This window comes from Rattus norvegicus, chromosome 4 (genome assembly GCF_036323735.1).
Source record: "Rattus norvegicus strain BN/NHsdMcwi chromosome 4, GRCr8, whole genome shotgun sequence".
Lineage (NCBI taxonomy): Eukaryota > Metazoa > Chordata > Mammalia > Rodentia > Muridae > Rattus > Rattus norvegicus.
Window position 1 is genome coordinate 64,382,560 of NC_086022.1, and position 18,848 is coordinate 64,401,407.

General features: G+C 44.5%; 1 protein-coding gene across 20 annotated transcripts in view; it reads left to right on the top strand.

Annotated features, from left to right (window-relative positions):
• Positions 1-18,848, top strand: part of Cald1 (caldesmon 1) — a 181,180-nt gene that overhangs the window by 149,654 nt on the left and 12,678 nt on the right. For 11 of the 20 annotated variants that reach the window (XM_063285630.1, XM_006236261.5, XM_063285631.1 and 8 more), the window contains 5 exons: positions 5,722-5,867; positions 10,169-10,433; positions 12,593-12,733; positions 18,117-18,160; positions 18,257-18,335. In XM_063285630.1, the coding sequence (XP_063141700.1) occupies positions 5,722-5,867; positions 10,169-10,433; positions 12,593-12,733; positions 18,117-18,160; positions 18,257-18,335 (675 nt within the window). Of the gene's footprint in view, positions 1-236; positions 321-5,721; positions 5,868-10,168; positions 10,434-12,592; positions 12,734-18,116; positions 18,161-18,256; positions 18,336-18,848 lie in introns of all 20 variants that reach the window. The other 9 variants (XM_063285627.1, XM_063285628.1, XM_063285623.1 and 6 more) reach the window with 1 other exon arrangement.

Below are 18,848 nucleotides of genomic sequence, written 5' to 3' on the forward strand. Positions count from 1 at the left end.
CAAATGCCTGGAACTTCATGCCATGCTAGCGTCCAGCACAGTGGGAGGCATGGGAGGAAAAACATAGGGTGGGGTGGGACACGTCACCGCTAGCATCAGGTACCACTGGCGCCAGGGGCTCTGAGATTGTCACCAAGATGGCCACAGCTCACGCAGAGTGATCTGAGCACCCTCTCACTCTTGCAAGCTAGACAGGGCTTCTAATTACATGAGTGACCTTCGCCGTTCTTGAAAAGGAAAAGGAAGAAGGAAAGGGAGTTAAAGGGCAAGCTCAAAGACAGACATCCCAAGATGACAAGCCCGCCTTCAGAAGGGAAGAGGTAAATGTCCTTACAAGTTATCGTGTCCTAAAGCCACACAGAAAGCAGCATGCCTGGATCTGACCTTGGAACTGCAACCCCTCCCCTGTGGTTTCCAGACCACGGCTCATGAGTCATTGATGAGTTCGTATAGAGTGTCTTAGAACTAACTAATCAGGCTGGGGACATGGTCCAGCGAGTAAAGCGTTGGTCACTCAAGCAGGAGGACTGGAATTCGGGTCCCCCAGCACCCACATAAAAAGCTGGGCACAGTGTAGGGGAGTGTCTGTAATTCCAGCCTTGGGAGGCAAAGACAGTGGGATGACTAGGGGGTCCCAGGGACACACTGACAGCCAATCTATCCAGCAGTGAGCTCTGGCTTCGTTGAAAGACCTTGTCTCAAAAGTTATGGGAGAGAGCAATAGACAGTACCCAAAATCAACCTGTACCTAGCATACACACGCTTGTACACACATATTCATACACTCATATACTACACACATGCACACGTGTGCAAACACATTCATATACACTCAAACACTGCACACATATGTACTTGAGAAAAACAGAATTGAAAGCATCTGAGGGCATGTAGGCAGTACAGTGCTCTCCCACAAATTGTCTTTCTCGGTGTTTGTCCCAGTCAAGAACTTGGACAGCCCCGCTCCTCAGTCTTGCCTACTTCCTGCTCCTACAGTGTGACTTTGGTTTCTGTGAACTCTGCTCTGCTTGCATTTCAGTCACGAAGTATTCCCAGCTGGCTCTGGCTAACGCTTTAACTTTTTCATGAAAAGGCGTGCACATACATGCACACACACACACACACACACACACACACACACACACACACATACACCCTAAATCTCAGTAGAAAATTTGGTGAGCTGAAGATGATATATTGTTCTCAAAAAGCAAACTTTGGCCAAATCCTCTGCATTGCACACACACACACACACACACACACACACACACACACACACACCATGGGGAACGGATATGCCAGGATGCTTGTAGGTAAGTAAATGAGGCTTCTGCATGCAGGTACCATAGCTTACAGTGCCAGGGCAGAAAGCCTCACCTGGTTCTAACCATCCTGCCCGTGCTAGCTGCAAGTGATACTACAAATCATCATGCTATCCAGCAATTTCAAGCAGCTGGATGTGGTAAAACAGAAGCAGCAGGCAGAGCAATGCCTGGATTATGTTGTCCAAGAGACTGGTAAAATGATCTGTAGTCACTGGATACCAGCCCCAACGGGTTCCTGCTCCAGTTCTCTGTTAGAGCATCCATTAAGAAAATCCAGAACTGTAAAGAAAATTCCACGTGTAGAAAATAGATGGGCATATTAAGTAGCACGTGGGTGGTTCCTTTAGGTGACTGTGTAAGATTCACATAAGAAGGAAGACCCTGTATATTTACTTGAAGACTTATGCTCCTCTCTGCTCTAGTAGAACTTGTGACTGTGAGCCCTGGTTATCTGAAGGAGAGGGAGGTGCAAATACTGATGACCTGGAAACAGAATTTAGCTCTACCAGGCAGCTAAGGAGACAGCTGAACACCCTGGACTGTGTAAAGGTCCATCTATACAACAAAGCTGTCAGAACTATGCTTCCATGTATAACTAGTATTATATGTGGAGGAGGGCATGAGATCTGCAACTCCGTGATGAAATGTGGGTGGGGGCTGCAGTAAACACCCTCTGCTGTTGTGAAAGTTCATTTAGCCAAGGCAATGACTTACTCTTAACGGCCAAGTCATCCCACGCCTACGTCTGAGTCAGAAAAGGCTCATCCATAGTCATCCCTCTGCCTCTTTTCAGATAAGTCAAAGTCCATGGTATCAGTCAAACATTCCAGGGAATAGCTGGTTTCAAGCCTGCCAGTATCCTTTTCCCAGTTTGCCCAGCAGCACATTCCAGCGCTCATAACTTCCGGCTTCTTTTTAATGCCAGGCTAAATAATCGCCTCCAATAGGGCTTTTCAAAAGACCAATGTTAAGATTTTAACATTGTATTTAACTGCTGACTGAATGGATAGAGTTCTCCCTTCCTAACTAGCTGGACTGGTCTGTGGTATAGGCAACCTGAAATCGTTTAGCATGATTCAGACATTTTAAATAACACTTACCTATTCTTTTCTTTGTTCCCTTCGTTCCCTTCCTTTCCCTTTCTTCTGTTGTCTTCCTTCTCTCTCTCTCTCTCTCTCTCTCTCTCTCTCTCTCTCTCTCTCCCTCCCTCCCTCCCTCCCTCCCTCCCCCCCCCCTCTCTCTCTCTCTCTCTCTCTCTCTCTCTCTCTCTCTCTCTCTCTCTCTCTCGTCACTTAGAAGCAAACAGAAACCTTTCCTGGCAGGGTTAGGGACCCATGCAACAGCACACAACATAAGCAGGCTAGGCCAACCAAAAGTAAACACAAACATTCCTCTGCCCTTCCAGGGGAAGCATTTCCCAGAGTCCCTCCAGTGCTTTAAAACACAAACAAATAAACAAAACCCCTGTGTTCCTCCACCGCAAGTGAACTCTGTGGCAGCCATGGGGGCAGATGATCTCCAACTTAGAGACATAATTAAGTTTCTGTCTCTCCTCCTCCTCCTCCATTACAAGCTGTCTCTGTTCAGTTCTTCTGTTTGGTTGTTGCTCAGCTTTTAACAAAGAAAGAAGAAAAAAAGGAGGAAGGAAGGAAGGAAGGAAGGAAGGAAGGAAGGAAGGAAGGAAGGAAGGAACCAGTCAGGGTCTTTTGTGACTTTGAACCTACTATTCCTGTCACCCAGGCCCACATGTCCTAAACATACATGCCCTAAACATGTCCTTAGCATGCAGATGCATCCAGGAATTTGGTTAAAGAATGCTTCAGTCACTGTAAGCTGCAGTCTAAGCTCTCTGATGAAGGTCTAAGTTGTCCATGAACCAAATTTTAGGAGCAAGGAGCCAGGAGGACATGCGTGGGGTAGAAGAGGGATCCAGATGAGGATTTTAGGGATCTGAAGCTCAAAAAGGCCGGCAACCGACATCCCACTCTTGCTGTTATTCTAGAATGTTATCGTGGAGAGTAGCACGACACAGAGACTCCTGTCTCAGTTGGGTCCATGTGTTCCCTTGGGCTTTTGAGTTCTCTCCAGCTTAAGGTCGTGCCTCTTAAATTCCCACACCCCCCATATGCTCATGCTTTCTCCCAGTAAGTAGCCCAGTTATATGGAGCCTCATCCAAACAGCTAAGAATCTAGAGGCTGTCTTAGAAGCACAGCCATGTTATCTGGGAATGAAGAAGCATGCTTGCTCTTTCGACACTCATGGCATGGCCACCCAGTGACCCTTCAGCAGAGATCTTTTTCCCTGGTAACATTCCAACCTAAAAGACCTAGTTCCCAGGGACCCAGAAGGCTGTGGGCTTGCCATGAACTTTCCATAGAATCTAATCCATTGAATTCTTTAAACTAAAATGTAAAGATCCCGTGGAGTCCTTTATTTATTTCTCAGGAGAAAATAACTTTCAGTCAAACTCAAGTCACCATTATTACATTAAGAATGTTTCTAAGAAAGTTTTCCCCCTGAGAATATGAAGAGACCACCCACCAAAACCCTTCCCAACAAGTTGAGAGGGAGGTTCTTTTTCTCATAGACATCTATGCCTTTACCAATCTATTCTAAGTATTCATTTTGCCAGTACATCTGATAATGAAATGAAAATATTTTTTACTTCAAAAGAAATGAGTTAAAAGGAATTTACCCATGCAGTTGCCACCACAAACCATAAGACTTAACTGAGAATTTGTTTCATGGGTACCCTGGGTATATCTCAGCTCGCCTCCATGTTTGTATTCCCAGATATATATTAACCAGGGTGTAAACTCTAGCCCGTGGTTCCTGGGGCTCTATCCAACAGTGACAGAACAAAACGAAACGATACTGTCTCCTCCTGCCTTTTCAGTGACTACTGATATGTCCTAGGGGCCAAGGACAGCCACCAAGCATCATATTCACACTCCTATATAGGGCCCGAGCTTCCTTTTCTTGCTCATAAACATCCAGAGGCCAAGAGGACAGTAAGAGGGTGGGATGCGGAAAGTGATCATTTCATCTGACTGTATCTTGATGAGCTTCCCAGAGAAACTGGGTTTTCATAGAACTGGAATCAAACAGCCTCGTTGGTTGCAGACAAATCTGCCAGAGAGGGCACAGTAACAACATTGCATTCCCTCTTTAGCATCATTAGGAGAAAACAACTTTCAGTCAATCTCAAGTCATCACTACTACATTATGATGTTTCTAAGAAAGTTTTGCCCTGAGAATATGAGGAGACTGCCCACAAGTCCCTTGGCATCACCATGTATACCCCACCTTAACTAACTGGAGTGGTGTTGGTGAGTTGCCTTTCCTTGGTGACTTAATACCATTTAAGGAAGATTATCAGGCAAAGGACTATAAAAGGTAGTCCGTACACTACCATTCTACCTTGTAAAATATGCCCTAGGAGTAAATGTTCAGAGGGTACCAAGAATGGCTGGAAAGCAGTGAGTGGTCAGGTAAAGGGGGACAGTTCTGGACACCCTAGAAGCCCTGCATTCCCATGGTCTACCTTTCCTCTTCCAAATATTTCTGCTCTTTACAACTATCTCAGAAGGAGCAGCAGAGGTCACTCTCTCCTGCTCATGTTTTAAGAATGGATGAGAGAGTGATTTGAACTCTTTGCCCATCTGTGAAATAATGGGTCTCATCTACCATGAAGAGTTTACAACACAACAACCACAAAAATGCTAAGACCCACTTCCCCGGACACAGCCTTCCCTCTGGTACCCATAATGATCAAGCCCACTTCTGGAGGTTTACATCTTTCCCATCAGTGGACATCAATGTGTACCCTAAAACTATTCCTATCCCCTGCTAATTTGAGTGGTTTGTGTGGCTTCAGACATGGTTCTAACTCCTTTCCCTAAAGGTAGCTTTTGTGTTACCTCTTTAGGATACCATACTAATTTGAACAGAGCTGGACCACCTGCTGGCTTTTCTCCTATTTCTTCCTTATTAGGCTCTTATCAACGATGCTCCTTTTAGCTAAGAAGATACTTGGTTAAGCTACTCTACTGCCCTTCCATTAAAACGACCTGTAACTGCTCTTCCTAGTGAGAACTGCCAGCAACTACCCTTAGGTGGGGTTTCCAGGACTAGAAAGCTCCCCCAAATAACCACAGTGAGATCCGTGGTGGATCTTGACTTCCTAACGTTATGGTCCAGGTCTGTCTCACAAGCCAAAGAACCATGACTTGCTCTCTAATAATCTTCTTGATTTTGTTTCTACATCATATTCTGGATGGTTGCTCTACCTCAAATCTAATGACTTCCTTAAAAGTTGGGGTCTTCATTAAAACCAGCTAAAACCTAGTACGATATTTATAGTTATCTCTCTTCTTGATATGTATCCTTGGTTAGATCAAAGATGAGAAGATTAAAAAGGACAAAGAGCCCAAAGAAGAAGTCAAGAACTTCTTGGATCGAAAGAAAGGATTTACAGAAGTGAAGGCGCAGAATGGAGAATTCATGACCCACAAACTTAAACAAACTGAGAATGCTTTCAGGTAAGGCGTGACTACCTAACAATATCCGCATACCTGGGAGGGAGAATGGGTCTCCTCATCATGTGCCTCTGGACAGAAAGGAGCTAAATAGACAACATTCCTCTGTTTTGAGGTCATTGGCCATTGTCTTAAAGTTACCCTGTCACTGGCAGTAGACTAGCACTCATTGCTCAACCACAGATTAATCCTCTCCTATTTCCTTTTTTTTTAATAGCAAGGGATATAATGTTTACTGTCTGAGTTTTGATCTAATACACTCATGTGGTATCAGTGTATTAAAAAAAAAGTAACTGGGATTAATATCATTGGTTCATGCCTTGTATGGTCCAGACTATTTCCTACAAACCTTTCTCTGTTCATTTTTGTAAAGGTTGTAAATGAGTGTTATTTTGTGGTCCACAAACTTGGGGCACATTAGGTTAAGCCAAACTACAGCTCTTTACCATAGGATTTTAAGAGCTCTGTAAATTTGCAAGGGAACTAAGGGGGAGACATTTTTAGGAATGTATACACATACACACACACACACACACACACACACACACACACACACATATGCATACGAGAGAGAGTGGGGGAGGGGCACTTAACAGGTTACTACAATATAATTTTTTATCTATCAGCATCAGCTGAGCTAAAAACAAGCTGTGTTCTACATGGTAAAAGCCTTGTATCTGGTTTGCCTTAAATCTAAAAGAGCAAAAGACAGAACAGAATTTTCTGGAAGGTACTGCCATAAACCACCCTATGTTATGAGCCTACCAGCCTGTCTAGGTAGAGGCAGAATAACCAGTCCTGTTTTGGTGAATGCTGTCTTAATTCTTCATTTTAAAGGTTAGATTTTCTTTTTAACTTTGGCCAGCAGTAACATTTATTCCAGATTTTTTTATATATATGTAATACTCAAGACGGATAGACACACAGGATCATACAATATACATATAATTTAATGTAATCAGAAATGTATATTTTAAATTTGCTTTGCACCATGTACAATAGCCAGCTTTCTATGTCAGTAAATCTAAGCCTGCACTTCCTGATGTGAGGCGTGCCTCTGTGTGACTAACTGAACCAGTCTCAGGACAGACACTTTGATTAGATAAAGACGGAGCGACACCTAGTGGATCCCAGAGAAGAGTCCATTTTCTCATCCCTACAAGATGATCATATAAAGAGCAAACTTCCAAACCTGCAAAGAGCTTCGAATCACAGGCTTGTGACCCTGTGACACCGAAAGAGCAATGTAGGTTTGTAAGATAACCTTTAATCTCGTTTGAGTTCAGAATGAGAGTTCATCTTTAACCATCAAGAACCTAAGATAAAATATGTTTGTACTTTATAACCTCAGCTCATAGTAACAAACACACTTTATATCACAACCCTCACCCACAAAAACACACATGTACATGTTTATAGCTAAAAAAAAGTTTTAGAACATGGTACTATATTTTCTTCTATACCATGCACTTTTTTTTCACTTTTTAAAATATTGAGACCAATCTGCTAAATTGATTTATTGAATTATTTTTTTTTACCTGAAACCTGAAAGGCCTGTCCTAGAAGAGGCAGTATATTCCAAAGTACTTCTGTGTTCAAAGGCACGAGGTGTATAGACAAGATGGGCTCTGTGCACTGCACATCCTGAATCCCCTTCTCATTTTATTAATTCTTCTCAATTCTCTTGCTCCACAGCTGGAGGCATTGTGCTATCGATCACACAGAATAATCATTAAACCGTGGGGATTCATTTGTTCCTGACAAAGGTGTCAGGGGGTGAGGGGTTGGATTCCTGTGCTGGATCTAGTTAATAATGACCTCACTACGAGTTAATCAGTATTTAAATGGAAGTGGTTTTTACATCTCTGCCTCTCAGCTAGAGACTCCCTGTATCAAGGCCCTTCAGGAACACCATGAAGTTCTCTCCAGTCTGTGTCTGGGATGATCCAGTGTATGTGACTTCCCTAATGAAGACAGAGTACACTTTGTGGTTCCTCAGCCCGTGTCCATCTCGGTTTTGAGACAGGGTCTCTCACTGGTCTGGAGTAGGTGGGGCTGGCAATCCAGGCTGGCTGCCTGTCTCTGCTTCTCATTACCCCTAACCTTTGCACATCGTTCTGGGGACTGACTCGGGTCCTCATTTCAAGAATACCACCTTCTGCCAGCTATTATTGACTACCACATGAGACAATACATTTGAAAACATTCACACGGTGTGATGCATGAACCCTTTGACCTCTGGTAACCACCCGAATCACACCACATCAGTGGTCGTTTAGTAGTTTTAGATCCTGGCAAAGGATACTCCGGCCATGTTGGGGATCGGAGAGAGTAGAAATATGTCTTGGAGTCAGAAATTAGCCTACAGCCATACCGTAATTAGGAAGAGTTTGCCAAAAGCTCTGGCAAAACAGACATGCCTTACTGGGTTTAACTCAAGCAAGAAACAGTAGGGCCCAGACAGTGGCAAATGCCTGTAATCCCAGAATTTATGAGGCTGACACAGAAGGAAGATGATGGGCTAGGGCTGGAGGCTAGCCCTAGAAAGAACATGTCTCAAACAACCACAACAAGGAAAACCAAACAACAACCAAATTCTACAGTTCGGTGGTGTTAACGCTATTCTCAGTGTCCTGCCACAGAGCTCCATAGTTATTTCATCCTGAAGAACTACAGCTCTACACGCATGCACAGCTCCTCCTGCGCCCCCTCCCATGCCCCAGAGAACCACCATCCCTTCTGTGCCTACGAATTTGATATTGCTAGAGACTCCTCGTAAAGTAGAACTTGGGGTACCTGCCCTTTTATAACCAGTCTCGTTTAGCCTGATGTCTTCAGGTTCACCCACATGGTAGCATATGTCAGTATTTCTTTCTAGGGCTGAATATATTGCATGCTATGGATATACCACATACACTGATCCCTTCAGCCCACAATGAACTTAGGGTTGCTCCTACCTCCTGGCTTTTGTGGAAAATGGCATTATGAATGAAGGAGACCTTGAATAGTGGGGTCTCTTGCTTGGACCCCGTTTAGGCCCAGCCCATACCCAAACACTAGTTTTCACAGAAATCCTTTATTAATCAGCTAATATTAACTGATTAATAAAGGGGGCAGTTAAGGTGGCTGCTTTCTGACTCAGGCAGAAAAACAGCAACCATTGCTTCTCGGCCTTTGGGCTAAGATCAAATGAAGAAAAACAGCAGCCAATGACCTTGGAGGCTTAATTTTTTAAGAGAAGGAGAAGGGAAGTCTAAGGAACAGGCTAAGATACAGTGGTATGTTTTCACTGGGCATGTCAATCAAGTGAGCCACAGAGGGCTTTTGATTGCTGGACTTGAATACTTTGATAGCTGGACCTTGGTAGTTTTCTTAGGGTTTTGCTGCTGTGAACAGACTCCATGACCAAGGCAATTCTTATATGGACAACATTTAATTACAGGGTCAGAGATTCAGTCCATTATCATCAAGGTGGGAATGTGGTGCAGGAAGAGCTGAGGGTTTACATCTTCATCTGGAGGCTGCTAGCAGAAGACTGGCTTCCATCTAGGATGAGGGTCTTAAAGCACACACCCACATTGCCACACCTATTCCAACAGAGCCACACCTTCTAATAGTGCTACTCCTTGGGCCAAGCATATATAAACCATCACGGTAGTCAACGTCAGGAGTAGGGACTGGCTAAACAAGGGGAATAGACCTTGAAGGCCAGCTTTAGGAATGTACTCTAATGGTTTTTAGTAAGGCAGAGGAAATGGGGGAGAAGGGCAAGGTCTGCCAGAGCTATGCTGGCCACGCTTAAGCTGGCCAGAGTCCCCTCATTGAATATATGTGTGAATGTGGGTGAATCTCAAGACTTTTGCTTTCATTCGAATATATGCCAAGTGGTATGTCTGGATCATATATACAGTATTATTTTCTTTTCTTTTTTTTTTTTTTTTGGTTCTTTTTTTTTTTTGGTTCTTTTTTTTTTTTTTTTTTTTCGGAGCTGGGGACGGAACCCAGGGTCTTGCGCTTCCTAGGCAAGCGCTCTACCACTGAGCTAAATCCCCAACTCCCAGTATTATTATTTTCAAGGTTGCACAGATATTGGATTTTTTTTCCCACATTAGGTGCACCATTTCTTCTTTGCCCTAGCAGAGACATCTGTAAAGATCTTATCACGGAGATCCCCCACCAACCCCAGGACTGGTGTGAGGATCAGGGCCTGGCTATAGAACCTACAGACAGAAAACCTCCCGCTCCCTCCAACGGGGGCTGCAAGACAGAGCCAGGTAACTGCCTTTCCTTTCCTTTTCTCTCAGCCCCAGCCGTTCAGGAGGCCGGGCCAGCGGGGACAAGGAAGCTGAAGGCGCCCCACAAGTGGAAGCCGGTAAGAGGCTGGAAGAGCTGCGCCGACGCCGTGGGGAGACAGAGAGCGAAGAGTTCGAAAAACTCAAACAAAAGCAACAGGAGGCAGCCTTGGAGCTGGAAGAGCTGAAGAAAAAGAGGGAAGAGAGAAGGAAGGTTCTGGAGGAAGAGGAGCAGAGAAGGAAGCAGGAGGAGGCTGATCGAAAAGCTAGAGAGGAGGTAAGGGCTGCCTGGCCCAGCCAGAGGAAACATGGATGCCCCCAAGTCCTTAAGTGTATGGCTCATGACCTTGTAACCCAGAGAGGACCAGCCCCCCAAGGAAGTCCCCTGCTGCTCTTCTGAGTGTGGGCTCTTGGGCGGTAATGAACCAGGTAGCATGGTCAGTAGAATGCTCGCTCCAGTGTACACAAAGAAGGCTCTAGATTCAATCCAGAGCAGTGCATATACCCAAGTGATGGAACACCCTTCATCCTCAGGGTAATGGATCACTCAGGATGTGGAGAAGAATCAGAAGTTCAAGGTCTTCCTCCTTCACTATGTCGAGTTCAAGGCTAGCCTGGATTTACAGGAGACACTGCCCCATAATAATAAAATAATAGTAATTTATTATGGCTGTAAACTTAGCATGTTCTGGAATGTGTCTGAACCCTGAGTACTTGTATCTCCATTTTTCTAGAAGAAGGAACTGAGGCACAGGGGAGTTTGTGAGATTTTCCCACTTAGCCTATTGTTCTCTATAGCCTCTCAATAAAGACCAAGAGGAAATCTGAGATAGATGAAAAGTCTACCACCTACCACAGAGCCAAGCTAGGAAGCAGGGTGGGTGTGTTGGGTGTGCACCTGAAAGCCTAGCATTGGAAGGCTGAGGCAACAGTATCCTGAGTTCCAGGCCAGTCTGGCCTGGGTTACACAGAGAAACCAATTCTGCAGGCAAAATCAAACAAAAAGAAACAGGAAAGACAAACACCTGTTACATGGTGTCCACTATTAGAAGTCTTCATAGAATGTTATTGATTATTGCTAGTGTGTATATGTGTGTGTGAGAGAGAGGGGAGGGAGAGGGAGGGGGAGGGAGGGAGGGAGGGAGGGAGAGAGAGAGAGAGAGAGAAACGCACATGTGTGGGAATACCTGTGTATGGTGGTCAAAGGACAACTTTGTAGAGCTGATTTTCTCTTTGCTCATGTTTTGTGGGTTCCAAGGATCATATTCAAGTCTCCAGGCTCCTGCCACAAATGTTACTGCTGAGCCATTCCCCTGGCCCTAAAGTTTCTCCAAGCAAACTAGAAAGTACAGAAGCTAGGCTGGTGTCTGCTTTATTCACCGCTCTACACCAGGACCCAGAACGGCTTGCTGGGCCACCTGAGCCCTGTCACAGTTGACAGATGCATTTGTTCCATTCTTAACACGGAACAGATCAATTTACAAGGAGGGAAACTTGGCCTCCACACATGAGAAATATGCTACGCCAGCCTCAGCTTAGATGGCGATGGTTTACAAAGTACATTTTCCCCCTTTCATCCTGGCATACACTCTCATTTTGGGGGGAAAGGAGCCAGGAATCCAATCATTAGAATGACTTGTTTGAAGATGTTTGATGGGTCAGTGATAGAATAAGCCCGGGGACCCTGCTTCTCCAACTCCTGAGCCTAGAACGTTCCAGGCCTCAATCTCCTATTCCCTCAAAATATGGGAAAAGATTTTCATCGATTTTTCTGACAAGGATGGGTCACAGTTTCCCTAAGTTGTGTGGAAAGTTAATTATTCCAGTGTCTCTTCCAACTCCAGCTTCCAATGAGGCCAGCACCTAAAATGATGTCCTCAGTTGAGTCAGGGACTGCCACAGAAATCATCTCAATTTCTCAGACTCGTGTAGTTTGCTAGACTTGGTAGCATAGATTTATAGCCCTTTTTGCACAAAGGATTCCATCTTGACAACTCTAACTGGAAGCAGGTAGAGGGGCCTTTGTATTCCCTTGCATACTCAGAAGTGGATGGTTGATGTTAAGTGACTTACAAGATATGATGGTGACCTAGCACCTTCAAGGGTGACTTGTTGAGCAGAGTGACAGTGTGAACGTTTCACACCCTTTTTTCCCCTAAACTAGTCATCATGAAATTAGATGATTGCTGTAATTCTGTTGTATAAATGATGAGACTGAGGCAGGTAGCAGGTAAGACCAAGGTCACACTGATGGAAGGTGCCCCTCCAGAATGCAAATCCAGGCAGCTGGACTCCTGTGCTCAGGGGTACCCGCTCTTGTGCACCCCAGAAGACGGAACTACATATGTACTAAGGTTAAGTGTGCCCTCTGATTGATGCTTTGGGGCTCACAGCACTTGAAGCACACTGTGATGCTATTTGCTCTGTCTGTCTCAGGAAGAGAAGAGGAGGTTGAAGGAAGAGATCGAAAGGAGAAGGGCAGAAGCTGCTGAGAAACGCCAGAAGATGCCGGAAGATGGCCTATCTGAGGACAAGAAGCCGTTCAAGTGCTTCACTCCTAAAGGCTCATCTCTCAAGGTATTTTCCTCCCAGAAATTCTTCTTATAAAATTTCTCCTCCTGCTTTATAGGAATCTCATGAGAGCCCCTTCGGTTTTTGAACATCCAAGACTTCCTTGGCTTCTTGTAACTCTTTGCTGTCCTGTTTTAATCTGTTCCGGCTGCTGTATTGAAACACTTTAGACTGGGTAACATAAAGAACAGAAACATATTGCTCACAGTTCTGGAGGCAGAAAAGTCCAAGATCAAGGAAGGCATTAGCCAGTTCAATATCTGGTACTTCATAGATGACATCTTCTTACTGTGTTCTCATCTGATGGAAGAGAAAAGAAGGGGCGCACAGCACCCTCTTGGCTCTTTGAGAGGTACACCAATCCCATCATAAGGAATCCACCCAGAGGCCCTGCCTCTTACATAGCACATTAGGAATTGGATAGCACCATACGGAGGGCTACAAACATTTGACCCCTGACTCCCTCGCCTGCTTTTCTTTATGTTAATTTTGTGATTTCTAAAAGCAGAGCAACTGGAATTGGTCCAGGTCCAAGCTGTAAAGCTATTTCTGTAGGAGATGAGATGCGACTTGGATAGTGTCCTTTCCCTGTAGAGAGGTCCGTCTCACACTGCATTCATGGATCAGAGCTTCTTTCCCAGAGAAAACAGAAGGAGCAGAAGAGAGCTGACGTCAGGGAGGCTGTGGAGCCGTTGAGATATTGGGGAAAAGCCGCTGACTCAGTCGGCCACTTATTACCATTTATTATCTGTCGCTTTGAATACCCAGTGTGGTCCCTTCTGTACTGAAGGTATTTAGTAAATATTTGCAGATGACTAGTGAAAGAGTGAGTGACTCCTCAGAGAACCTTTAATATTTGAATCCTGTCCTCATCTACTGTCAGCCTAGCTAGGCTACAACCATCAAGAGTGGCCAAAGCCAGGGTGGAGTCACAGTCAGGCTCCCATGGCTACACGTACGTATAATATATGAAAGTGACCAAAAGCCAGGCACCTATACATATATCTCCTGTTTGTCAGAACATTTTTATGCGAATGTGGGGGCTACACATATGTGTGGGGACATGTATGCATGAATTTGCATATGTGTTGAGACCAGAGGTCAACCTCAAATGTTCTTCCTCAGAAGCCCTCCACCTTTATTTTTTTGAGTGAGGTTCCCTTCTTGGTCTGGCACATGCCACCTCAGCTGGCTTTTTACGTGGGACCTAGGAATCGATCTCCTAGTTTTTATGACACTGTGAATGCTAGTCACAGGTCTTTTGTTTGCTTTGAGACAGTGTCTCTCTATGTAGCCCCGGCTGTCCTAACAACGTACTGCGTGAACCAGGCTCACAGAAACCCACTTGCCCCTGCCTCCAAAGTGCTGGGATTAAAGGCATGTATCACCGTGCCCGCCTTGGTTACACTTGGTTCTAACACTTCCCAAAGTACCACTGTGACCTGGGTAATAACGATTTGGTTATCACAGACACATGTACAGTGCCGGTACAGAATGACAGTGTAGGTGTCCTAGTCTCTGTAAGTAGGAAGGAAGCATGATGCTCACACGATAAATTGCCCAGTGGACAATGTTTCTCGGAATGCATCTTTGTCGCTAGGAAACACATGACTTTTGTACTTCAGCACACATCTCGGAGTCTGCTTTGGGAAAATCCATCCAGTATACATGTTGAAGCAGAATATTGTTTATCCCTGAAGGAAGTCAGACGGGGCGGGAACCTGGAGACATGAGCTGGTACATAAGACATGGAGGGGTGCTACTTAGGGGCTTGCTCCCTCTGGTTCGCTCACCTTCCTTTCTAATAGAACCCAGGACCACCTGCCCAGGGACGGTACCACCCACAATCAACCACGAGTTAAGAAAACACGGGCAGCCTGATCTTATGGAGGCATTTTCTTTCTTTTTTTTTTTTTTTTTTTTGGTTCTTTTTTTCTGGAGCTGGGGACCGAACCCAGGGCCTTGCGCTTCCTAGGTAAGCGCTCTACCACTGAGCTAAATCCCCAGCCCCTGGAGGCATTTTCTTAACTGAGGCTCCCTCCTCTCAGACGACTGAAGCCTGTGTCAAGTTGAAAACACATCCAGCACACCAATCTGAGCCAGGGGATTTTTTTTTTTAATATTTGATATTTATAGCATAACTAGCTTGTTCTGCATACTGTGAGAAAGAAAATTGCTACCTCTTGATAGGAGTACAGTTGAGTGCGTCATGGGGAATGATTCAGAACTCACAAAGGGAACCGCATCCAAACCAGGAAGCCCTCAGGGCCAGTACGAGGCCTGCAGTAGGCCAGAACATTGAAATTGGAATTTCATGACTTTATGTCATGAAATGGTCTTTCAACCACTTACTAAGGAAGTTTTTATTAAAAAAATGTAGGCTAGAGAGATGGCTCAGCAGTTAAGAATACTTGTTGCTCTTGCAGAGGACCTGGGTTCAGGTCCTGGCACCCACTTGGCAGCTAGCAACCATCTGTCATTCCAGTTCTAGAGGATCTGATAGCTCTTTCGGCCTCCATGGGCACCGCATGAAGACATACATACATACAGGCAAAACACCCACACATATAAAATTTTTAAAAATAAATCCTTAAAAGAACTTCTTAAGGCCGGCTGTGGTAACTCGCTCCTATGATTCCAGCACTTGGGAGGCCAAAGCTAGAGGATCACCAGTTCGAGGCCAGCCTGGACTACCTACCTAGTGAGTTCCAAGACAACTTGAGCTGCAGAGTAAAACTCTATCTAGGAAACAAAACAAAACAATAAATGTATTCCCTTGATTGTTTGGGAGCTTTACAGCAAACACATGGCTCGAGGCTCACTGGGATCAACAGAAAGACAAGGAGCAGCAAGGAAAGCAGTCACCCAGCCATGGAAAAGAGACCTCCCTCCTCGCTGCTTATCTCTGAGCAGCCACCAGGGCAACCTGTCCCCAGTCCTGCTCTTTTGTTCCTGGATCAACAAATAATCAAAGGAAACAGTGTTCCCTCCCTCTTCCCCCTTTAAAATCTCTCCCAAGATGAGTCTTCCTTGAACAGTTCTGATAACATGAGAGCAGTCACTGAAACTTCTAGATCCTATCTAGTCTGACTTCTGGACAAACTGGAGCTCCTCCTCCCCTACTCTTTAACCATCTCCTCTCTACCAACCTCCTCAGCGGCCTCACTTCTCACGTGGCTCCCTCTGGCCTTCCTAGCCCCTTTCTGTCTTCTCTCTCACAGAGCTACACGTGTTAACCATCATTTAAAGTCAATGTATTTTTAATTTCTACATAATAAAGATGGGCATCTAGGTATACATTGTCTGCCTCTTGTCCCAATGGCAAGTTCCCTAGAGAACTTTCTGGAATTTTCCTAAACTCTGCTAATCCTATAATGGAATTCCAATGCCTAGCAATTCTCTCCAGGCTGCGGCATTGGTTATAACCATTCTAACAGCCAGGTGGTACTGTACACTGCCAATGGGAATTTGAATTTTGACCTCAAAATAGTGCTAAATGGTATGTTTTGCTCATTCCTTATGATTTCCACTGTCTGGGAAACTCTAAACGTGAGTTCTCATTGCCTCATTATGGAAGCAATGAATGATAACACAAACAAAGAACAAATTTTAAGTAGACTAAATCTAAAGGCTGTTGATGCTGTTGGTGTTTGAGTTTATTGATGGAGAAGTAGAGTGTGAGGTAAAGCAAATATACAACCTCTTATCTAAAGCTAGCCGTATTTTCTTCCCTAAGTGCTCTTAAGACAGTACTGCCACCCCCTGGTGGTCAGGAGCACCAACTTACCTCCTTAGCTTCCTTAAATAATCGGGCAGAGTATTTAATTCATAAACTCCACACTAGAGCAGATGGTTAAGGCATTTACCAGCAAGACTCAGTAAACAGGGTACATCCTATGGAAACTAAGAGAACAAAGCCAATCTAGATTAACTATTCCAGGTACAAGAGGAGGAGCAGGAGTGTACTCTTTGGCTTGAGTTCATGGGACAGCCTCAGTGAGCACAAAAACCCTCAATAAGACGCTGGCAGAGCCACACACACAAAAACAATGCTCAGCTCTGCTCTGTACTGCATCGTACTTCCCACCGCCCTCCAAACCTAAAAACTCTGTGAAGTATTTGACTTGTAAAAATAAACAAATAAATACAGCCCATAGCTTCCTGCCTAGCTCATTCATGCCTCCCTTGCTTTCAAAAGGTCATGTGAGAAACTGTAAACTATAAGACTCAGTTCAAATATCAAAACTCCTATTTTGTCTTAGAGATGTGGCATCGTGTGTGCTTCATCATATTTAGTGTGGCAGTTAACTGTTTTCCAAATCTAAAGGGCCCTTTGTTCTTTTAGTCTGCCAAGGAAGGCACATGAAGAAAGGTTCCATATCCTACCCTGTCCAGAGATCTGCTCTGGTGGCCTGCCCTAGGCTGATAGGACGTGAATGTTCCCTTCTCTCAGTCATCTTGGATAAGCATAACAGATTAGAATAGACTGAGTAGTCATCATTTGCCAGGTATGGTGGCTCATGCCTGTCAATCCAGCATTTCAGAGAATGAGGCAGGAGGATCAGGAATTCAGAGACAGCCAACACTACATAGTGAGACCTGGTCTCAGAAAAACCAACAAACAAACAACAACCAAGAACCTAAACCAAGTAACCATTTGTTTTCCACAGTTTTGGAGACTGGGAAGTGTGAGGGCAAGGGTGTGCCAACACTGCTGAATCCTAGAAAGGGTTCTCTTTCTCCTCCACAGATGGGCATGTTCTTGCTGTCCTCTCATGTGCCAGAGAACAAGAAAATAGGAGAGATCTCTTATCTTTTTCATCAGTGTTCTAATGCCATTCATGAGGACTCCACCTTCCTGACACAGTGATCTTCCAAAAGTCCCACTTCCAAATGCCATCACATAGAGATATAGATCTAAATATATAAACAATTAGTTTTTCATTAGTTTGTATTAGGTGTATTATGGAAGGCCATCTTACTGGCTGTTCTTTGCTCCCAAAACTTAATACCCCCCACTCTCTGCATTCTTCACTCTTCCAATCCTAGCTTCCCAGCCTCAGATACGTTATCTATTGTTTCCTCCCTGTCCCATCTGGGCTGCCATGCCCAGCATAGCAGTGTTCTCACTTGTTCTGTGGTTGTTTTTATTTACCAGGCTCACGAATGATGGTGGTGTATTGAAGGGCACCATAAGTATACCATGGGCCACAAAGCAGGGTGTGCCTTGCCTTCCAAGAGTCTCAGAAGGTATTTCAAAGGCACATTGGTGCAGTCTCCATGGAGCCATGTCTCATGCTTTCAGCCTTCAGCGCTCCCCAGAGTCCGTACTTTTGCACACGATGTTTCTTCTGCATATTTACAAGGCTTCTTCTTTTTCTATTTCTAGATAGAGGAGCGAGCAGAGTTTTTGAATAAGTCTGTGCAGAAAAGGTAAATAGAGTTGACTGTTCATTTGAGACTCATCGCTGTCTCGAGTCCAGAGAGATCCTCCTGTCTCATGTTTTCGTGTCTGTGCTCAATTGGCAGTGGTGTCAAATCAACTCATCAAGCAGCTGTGGTCTCCAAGATTGACAGCCGGCTGGAGCAATATACCAATGCAATCGAGGTGAGCGCTGTCCCCTGGCCACACTCCTGTAAAACAGAAGCAGGCCATGGTTACATACACGATCACAGACACACAGAATGGTGAATGGGTCTGGCACCCTGATAATATTAAAATATTAATAATGATATCCCTAACTGTGACATAGCTATGGCAAAGCTCAATATGAAATATGCATTTGAGACTTTTGAATATTATTTTTCACACCTGTAGTCTGAATTTTTCCTGGGGTTGGGGGAAATAAATGGATTCTATGAGTAGACTCTCCTTTTGATTTCTTAATTTGGTGTGTATGGATATTTTGCCTGCACCCCTGGAATCACAGTTATAGATAGTTGTGAGCCACCATGTTGAAACTGAATCTCTGTCCTCTGTAAGAGCAGCAAGAACTCTAAGTCACTAAGCCTTCTCTCTGGCCATTAATAAATTGATTGATGTATCCATTATAGGTAGTCACAACTGCATCTTTAGTTTTGTTTGCAGAAATCTCCTATTGACAAACAGTAGTGTAGAGTA